The 8,745-nt window shown below is 44.2% G+C and overlaps 1 protein-coding gene across 4 annotated transcripts in view; it reads right to left on the reverse strand.

Moving 5' to 3' along the window:
* LOC109310903 (fibronectin type-III domain-containing protein 3a-like) overlaps positions 1 to 8,745 on the reverse strand; it is a 65,899-nt gene that overhangs the window by 27,541 nt on the left and 29,613 nt on the right. For all 4 annotated transcript variants that reach the window (XM_019536261.1, XM_019536262.1, XM_019536260.1 and 1 more), the window contains 2 exons: positions 3,847 to 4,075; positions 1,027 to 1,305 (listed from right to left, as the gene is read on the reverse strand). In XM_019536261.1, the coding sequence (XP_019391806.1) occupies positions 1,027 to 1,305; positions 3,847 to 4,075 (508 nt within the window). The remainder of the gene's footprint in view (positions 1 to 1,026; positions 1,306 to 3,846; positions 4,076 to 8,745) is intronic.

Genomic DNA, 8,745 nt, shown 5'->3' on the forward strand with positions numbered 1-8,745 from the left:
GAGGGAAGGATTTTAGACAGGGTTCCACCATTTTAAAACCAGTCTATGTCCACCAAACTTCTATACTACAGGTACAGGCTGGTTTCTGGTCATGTATACCAGTAAAAGCGTTAATGTCTATACCTGGCCTGTAAATGACAACAATAAAAGTTGACATATTTAGAAAATTCCTTAAGAGATGTATGTTCTAAACCAGGAATCACAGAATCCTAGAAGTGTAGGGATGGAAGGGACCTCAAGGGGTCTAGTTTAACCCTCTATTCTAGGCAGGATCATCCCTGTCTATACCATCCGAGACAAGTGTCTGCCTAACCTGCTCTTAAAAACTTCCAAAGATGGACATTCCATAATATCTAGAGGTAATCTGTTCCAATCCTTACCCATCTTCCTAATGAGAAATTTCTTCTGATATCAACCTAATATTTTCCTTGCTCCACTTTAAAACCGTTACTCCTTGACCTGCCCCCTGCAGCCACGGATGATCCTCTGTATAACCACCCTTCAGGTATTTGAAGAGTGGCATTAAATTTCCCCTTAGTCTCCTTTGACTACTCCCAGTTTTTTTAATCTTTCCTTGTAAACAACAGTTGCAAGAGATCAAAATTTCAGAATCATTTAAAGTTTAGCCACTTGGAAAGAGATGGGGAAAAGGGAATTTTAGTGACAGGATTATAGACTGCTTTCAATAACTCTGATTTCAACTGGCATTTTGGAGAAAGGTTCTCTTCATTCAGGATTCAACTACCTTTTGCTTCAATTGTTTCAGCTAACCCTCCCCCTTGCTCTTATGACTCTCTCAAAAGGTCTTTCAGCAAGATCAAGGCCAGACTTCTCCAGGTATCTCTTCTACCAGAATCTCCAAGGTAAAAAATATGAAGTTTCTGAGGCCCTTATAAAATCCCCAAAAGGCAAAGATATTTGCACATTCTGTTTTCTTAAGAGTCAGTGGCAAATGATCTGTAGGATCCTTGAGGTACTTTTTACAAAAAGCCAGCTTATTCCTTTCCCAGGTAGTCCAATACCTACCTCCCATCTCTGCATCTGCTGGTGGACTGCCCCTCGCTTTTCCTACTTGTTTTTGCTTTAGCGGGGCTCCAGCCACTTGCTGTCCCTTTCCATTTCCGTTCTGCATAGTTATGTTGGAAGAATTATGAACTTTATGTGGTGAAGAAGGAGGGCTGTTAAGCTTATTAGTAGTATGCCCACTAGCTTGTCTCTCTTTTAGTCTTTTCTTCAGATGCTCTTGCATTTTGAGAGTCCTTTCATCTCGCTGAATAAAGTTTGTCCTTCCATGTGGACGAGGCTCTGAAAAGATAATAAAATGTGTAGGTGTTTGTTTAACATTAAAACACAGTTTGTTTTTCTTACCATTTAAATGGTTCTTGAAAGTAAACAAGCAACTGAGGTATTTGACATAGCATGTAAAACCCTGTAAATTCAACCAAGCACTGAGTCTGCCTGAGTCTGTAAGTAGGTAGATCTAGTGCTGATCATGGTTCTCCCCACTTGTGACCAAGCAAAGCCTTGACAGTTTTCACTGCTGCTGCTCAAATGTAGGTGGCAGTAAAATCTCTCAGAAACAAGTTAACTGCATGCTCCTCCTGATTGACTGGAGCTTCTCACGGTTATCAGTAGTATGTCTGGCAGGGATCCAGAGCTGGTCTCTAAATGTGTACAGCACAAAAACAAAGAAGGGGAGGTAGTGGGAAAGGAGGTGCATGTTGAGATGTAAATTATTTTTGAAACACTGCCGATTTTGCTTGTACATACATTAATGTAATCTTTGCCAAGTGGGTATAAATTTCTTACCAAATTTAATCCATATCCAGTTTATTTTTCTGAAGCTATTCTTTTTATTGTTTTTATTCTCTATTTTCATTAGCTCATTTTTTGCCCTTTTTATTTCCCACGTAATTGCAATCCTTCATCTGCCCAATTCTTAAATCTTTGCTTAGTCTGTCTCCCAAGGTTGTGCTGCTCGGCAGCTTTCTTCCCATGACATGTCAGAACACCTACCAAGATAAAAGTTTCAGAGCTGCCTACATGACTCCAGATTTTGAGTCACTTTTGGAGGTGAGATTTAGGTGCTTTTGATTATTCTGCTGCAAGGGTCTTAGCCAAGAAACCTCAGCATCTATTAACCAAACACCAAAGGTGCTTTTGTGTAGAGTTCCTCTTGTCCTCAGTACTCCATTACTGAATATTACTTTAAACAGTGTTTCCCAACTGTTTGATACCTGGGAACACTTTTTTCTAGATCAGAACTAGTGCCACACTTCATTCTTACACCCAAAAAGATAAACATGCACACATTTTTCAAAACATATAAACATACTCCATTTCCCTGCCATAAGAAGTCATACCAATGCTGAGAAGTATTTGGTGACTTCATTTTTTTTTCTTTTCTTTAACAGCACATCTTTTCCTTAAGGAAAGAATCAGTTGCTAAACCAGTGTTTCTCAACCTGTTTAGCCTCAAGACCCACCTCCATAACTTTTCTGAAGTTGTGGAAAAAATAAACAAAACACTGAGATCTAAATTCAGAAAAGACATGATTGGGGGCCTTGAGGCTAAAAAAAGCTGAGAATCATTGATCTAGCTGGTTCCATTTAAGGGCAGTGGGGGTACAACCTATGCCTTCCTCTTTCTACCTCCTGACCCCTGGTTTGTGCCTCCAGGGACAAGGACAGTCTTTGCTGCTAAGGTGGCTCTTGCAGGATCTCGCATGCCAGTGACTACCCCCCATGGCCTCTTCTGTCAGCCCCAAGAATGTAGGAGGAGTGGAGGGAATGAGCTGGGCTGCAAAGTGCAGCTCTGTCTGTGCATCTGCCTGCCTATTCACCTGCAGTGGAGCATGCTGCTGGGAGCATAGGAAAGGGGGCTGCAAAGGGGCTGCATTAAGATAGGGAAGGGTGGGGGAAGGCAATGACAGCAGTAGCCCCAGTGCCTTGAGGAGCAGTCACAGACATTGCTGGGACAGGCACACTGTGCTGGAAGTCAGTGGACACCTTTTACCTCCTCACATGGGGAATCTCACAGCACACTTCCATGGTTCTCATGGCACATTGTTGAGGCACGCTTTGTGAATCACTGGCTCAGAACAACAAAGTCTTCCTTTTAAGGGAGAAGCATTTCATGAGGCCAGGGGTGGGCAATTATTTTGGGTAGAGGGCTGCTTAATGAGTTCTGGTGAGCTACTGAGGGCCACAAGGGTAGCCCCACCCCTTGACAGGTGCCCCACACCCTGGACTGACCAAAAGTCCTACCTCCTAACCCCAATTTTTGTTACCAGAAGTCCCTCCCCTTGTGCCCAGAAGTACTCTTTTTGGGAAGGGGATTTGCCATCTTGGAACAGGGAAAAAACCCAAAACACTAAAAAAAAATCAAAACATTGACAATAACATGTGGTTAATTTTATTTTAAAAACATTTTTGTCCTGATTTGTGTGTGTGTGGTGTATATAGAGGTTCCAAATATAAGGAACTGGGAAATGACTAAGGCAAATACAATTTCTCTATATTTTTATTCAACCAAAAGGGAAAATGATGGGAAGTTTAAGATTATGTTGTGAAGTACTGCAGATATGTGAATTATCACATCTGAGGATTTCACAACACTTTACAAACTATACGCTTAGCCACACCACATCTCTCTTAGGTAAGTAACACTTTTAGTCACTGATAGGGAATTACAGTGGAGAGAGGTTAAATTAATTGCTCAGGGTCACATGGAGAGTCTGCAACAGGACTGGGACAGAATTCTCTTTCCTTCACACCTAATCCTGGTGCACTAACCAGGATCCTGTGCCCCTTTGTGAAGTAAATGATAACACGAGCGATTCTCACCTTGTTCTTGATAAACATGCGGTGGTGGTGGATGCTGGTGAATGAACTGTGGTGGTATTTCTCCTGTCCCTGGAACTGGAGGGTACACTGGATGAGGCGGATGGGGAAGCAAAGCAGGATGAGGATGCATGTAATGTGGCACATGTGGTGGAGGGGGATGAATGGAAGGATGGAATTCAGTTGAGTGTGGCAATACAACCACTTTGCGGACTCCATTTTCTTCCACCACCTGACAGGCGAGGTAAACAACCGAAGGAAAAAGTCAGTAAAACAATACTACTATACATTTACTAAAAGCTCTTTATGCCTATATTCATTTATACTTGTATCTTGACACTGGCCTACAGTTCTAGAGACACTCATTCAGACAGACTTCAACCACATGAAACTCTTCAGGACTTCACTGCAGCAGACCTTAAATTTGAGATAGTGAATCTTAAAAGTGGAGGCTTGCAAATCAGTGTAAAGTAATCCAGAGCCTACCACAAATTATAAAATGTCCTCATTTACTGTTTAACTTGAATTGCCAAACTGTTCATGGGTGCCACCTTTATTGTTCCCAGGGACCCGTGTCAAAAAGTAACAGATTACCTATCTTAGACCTTGTCTCAGGAAAAAAAGATGTGACAGCCCAAGTTAGTTAACATATGCCAATGTGTTTCAAGTGTAGTGTAGAAAAGGCAATATGTATATTAAGTCTATTTTGAGTTTAAGTCGACATGCCCCCCCTAGGCCCTAACTCTTCCCTTTAATATGTTAAAGTACACATACCATTTTCTCTATACGCGATCTCAAATATATTAGCATATTAGATAAATACACAGTAAAGTCCTAAATTAGGAACGTAATTAGGACGAAACATTTTTGGAGAGCAGGTATATAAATAAAAAAGGAGGGACTTAGAAATATAATAAACACCAATGTTTTGGAAGAATTAGTAATGCCTGTTCAGCTAAATCTTACAGACATTTGGAAGACAGGAAGAGTCTGAAATCTACAGAGATCTGTCTATCTGAATAATGGGTAAATATGTTTATGGCTACAAAACACTGACACTTGTCTTTCAGCACCTGGAGGTAAATCGATTAAAAAACTGTCAGGTTCCTCGAAAATTGTTATCATAGAGGCCACGTTTTTCAGTACCCACACTTCTGATTGGTCCCAAAACCTCTGAATTGGTGCTGGGAGATGAATCAGACTGGTAGTATTCAAATTGTTCATTCATAGCCAAAACGAGAGACTTCACTGACACTGGAGAGAGATTTTTCCTGGTCAGAAACTCAACAAAAAGCGATTATTGCATCTTCTGAAACCCCACTTGAGGCAAAGAACAATCAGTTATATTCCCTTCCTTTTGTTTCTCTACCTCCCAAACAGCTTCAATAGTTGTTGAATGATAACATGGAAGACATGTTAAGAAGACACAACGTGTGTTCTGATGAAAGAAGGAAAAGCAGACACTACAGCTTTTTCTGTTTAATGCTCATTACACTTCAGAAGACAAATTTTATACTGGTCTAAATTCAGATTACTCTGTACCCTCCCTCCTTTGCCACTTCCTTTATCAATTGTCATCTCCACTCGTTGCGCTACATTTTAAATTTAAATTACAAATGCTATGAGTCGCAGACTGTTTTCTGCAAGTGTTTAACACATCACTGGGTAATATAAAATAATGATAAAGTGTTGATCATTCAGTGATGTAGGTAGGAGAAACCAGTCTAAATACATGTCAAAGACAAGACTGATAAAAATCAAATTTTACACAGTCCTCAAAGTCAGTCATGTGAAATAAAAAGTTATTTAATTTTAAATGCTTTTTTTTTTTTTAAGCAATAGATGGTTACAAGACTTATACATTTGAGACATTTGTATTAAATACTGGTCTACATAAAATTAACACACTGGCCAGGGTCAGACATTCAAAAAGCCTAAGCCTGAATTGATTCAATCTTTACAGGTTAGCATAACCTGGCTAGGCTGAACTGGTTTGTAACTGGACAGACATTTTCTTTGGACTCAGGAAATTCAGGCACATGCCTGCAGTGGCTCAGGCTGGAAGCTAGGGGGCACTAGAGCAGCCTTCCTTCCCTTCTGTAGGGAGCTGAACTGAAGGGGGTGTGGCCAGGCTCAGGCAGGACTCTCATTAGGGAGGTCTGCCTGCATGGTCCCAGGCTTTTCCCCACTGGCAGCGCAAGGGGCAGGAGTGTTGCAAATTGACAGGTGAGCAAGCCAGTAGGGGGCTGATAACAGTGTTAATCACCTCATCAGCAAAACAACAGCCTCTCTCCACTAGTTCAAACTCTTCTTAAACAGCTTACCAGCTGACCTTATCCATTAGCTCCACAAAGCCCTAGGCAGTCACTTTTCTGTCTGCCTGTTCCTGTAAAATTGGAGACACGCACACAGATACCTCTTGACATTAGCTAGCATACCACAAGCCTAGGTTCTGTGGGGCTGGGGTCCGTGCAGTGGAAGATGGGAGGGAGGGGATTCCTGCTTAAGCAGCAAAGGGAGGGGGGTATGGCAGAGGGAAGCCAGGCAGACCCTGCAGTGCCTGCAGTCTCTGCTGGAGCTCCAGCGAGGGAGCAGAGGGGAGGGGCCAGCCCTGCTAAAGCAGAGCCCCACCCAGCCCAGAGATCATGCTGGGAAGGTGGGGGAGTCTGGTTTATTTAAATCCATTTTCAATGTATTTGAACCAGCAAGGCGTCTGGGACAGATATTGCATAAACTGGCTTGACTCAAATTAGTTAAGTCTGATCCTATATTCAACCAGGTTTATCTCAAACTGGTTTCAGCATTTTCAAAAACTGGTTTATATACACTGAACATCTATTCTGTTACAGGTTTAAACTAGTTTCTGATCACTTAAATTGGTTTGTGTGTAATGTCTGTCCCTAGCCACTGTGTTCAGTAAACCCATCTTCAATCCTAATCTCTGTACAGAACAGATCCACAGGAGGCCTCAAATGCCTCTACACAAACACTAGTAGTATGGAAAACAAGCAGGAGGAACTTACCCTCCTGCTACCTGACACCAACCTGGACAATAGTGGGGATCACTGAAACATGGTGGGATTCAACGCATGACTGGGCGGTGAATGTCAAGGGCTACAGGCTGTACAGGAGGGACAGGATAGGAAGGAAAGGTGGGGGCGTGGCACTCTACATTAAGGAGGAATACACATCCTCGCCAATTAGCAAAGAATCAGAGAAGGGGCACTCTGAAGTGCTTTGGGTTAGAATATAAGGTAGTCGAGGGGAAAGAGACTTAATGGTAGGGTCTACTACAGACCTCCCAACCAAGGGGAAGAGCTAGACCAGGAATTCTTAAGTCAGCTCATGGAGTTAGTGAAGTCAAAGGATGTGGTCGTCATGGGGAACCTGAAACTTTCCAGACATCTGCTGGGAAGAGCACTCAGCCAGGTCTGACCGCTCACGTAAGTTCCTAGCCAGAATGCAGGACCTCCATCTAACCCAGGAGGTGCACAGCCCCACCAGGGGAGATGCCTTGTTGGACCTGGTGCTGGCCATGGGTGACGACCTGGTGAGGGGGCTGCGGATGCTCGATCACCTGGGCGACAATGATCATCGCTTGCTGGAATTCACCATCCAGTGCAAGGTGGCAAAGGCCTACAGCAAGGCAGCAGCCCTAGATTTCAGGAGGATGGACTTCAATGAGCTAAGGAGAATAGCTGGGGAAGCACTGAGGTCTCGAAGGGGAGGGGAGCCAGGTGTCCAAGAAGAGTGGTCGCTCCTTAAGGAGACAACCCTCCAAGGCTAAAGGGAGGTAATCCCAATACGGATCAAAGGGAGCAGGAGGGCACATAAGCCCCCATTGCTCACCAAAAGCATCCAGGAATGTCTCCTAGCAAAAAGGGAGGCGCACACCCAATGGAAGGGAGGGGCCATCAGCAGGGAGGACTATACTGCAGTTGCTCAGGGATGCAGGGGGGCAGTCAGGAAGGCTAAGGCAGAGATGGAACTGGGACTAGCTTCCTGGATCAAGGACAACAAGTAGTCCTTTTTTAAATACACAGGGGGCAAAAAGAAGGTTCTGGGTAACATGGGGCCCCTGCAGGACATGCTAGGAAATTTGGTCCTCGCACCAGATGACAAGCCAACATATCTAAAGATTTCTTTGCCTCCGTTTTCCTAAGCAGGGACTGGAACAGTCACCCCCCTCTGGGCCCCCCTTAGATTCCAGCGGAGGTGCACCTAGGCCAAAGGTTTGTGAGGAACTAGTTAGGGAACTTCTGGAGGGACTGGATGTATTCAAATCAGCTGGTCTGGATGATCTCCAGCCTTGAGTACTGAAGGGAATTAGCTGAGGTCATTGTGGGACCCCGGCACGGCTGTACAAGCACTCGTGGTGCTCTGGTGAGGTGCCAGAGGATTGGAAGAGGGCCAGTGTGGTTCCCATCTTCAAGAAGGGGAGGAAGGAGGACCCGGAAAACTACAGGCCAGTTAATCTTACCTCAATCCTGGGCAAGCTTTTTTGAGAAAATTATTCAGGCGCATATTCATGAGGGGTCAGCAGGGGAGACTATGCTTAAGGGCAACCAACACTGGTTCATTAGCAGCAGGTCCTGTCAGACCAACCCCTTCTATGACCAGATCACCAAATCCTTAGACGCAGGGGTAGCAGTGGACATAGTCTTCCTGGACTTTTGGAAGGCCTTTGACACCGTCTTTCACCCTGTTCTCATTAAGAAACTGGGAGACTGTGGTGTCGTCACCCACACAGTCAACTGGGTTGCCAACTGGCTGGAGGGCCGCACCCAGAGAGTGGTGGTGGACGGGTCATTTTCGACTTGGAGGGATGTGGGCGGTGGGGTTCCGCAGGGCTCGGTCCTCGGGCCCGCACTGTTCAACATCTTCATCAGTGATTTGGACGAG

Source organism: Crocodylus porosus, unplaced genomic scaffold (genome assembly GCF_001723895.1).
Source record: "Crocodylus porosus isolate Cpor-Errol unplaced genomic scaffold, CroPor_comp1, whole genome shotgun sequence".
Taxonomy (NCBI): domain Eukaryota; kingdom Metazoa; phylum Chordata; order Crocodylia; family Crocodylidae; genus Crocodylus; species Crocodylus porosus.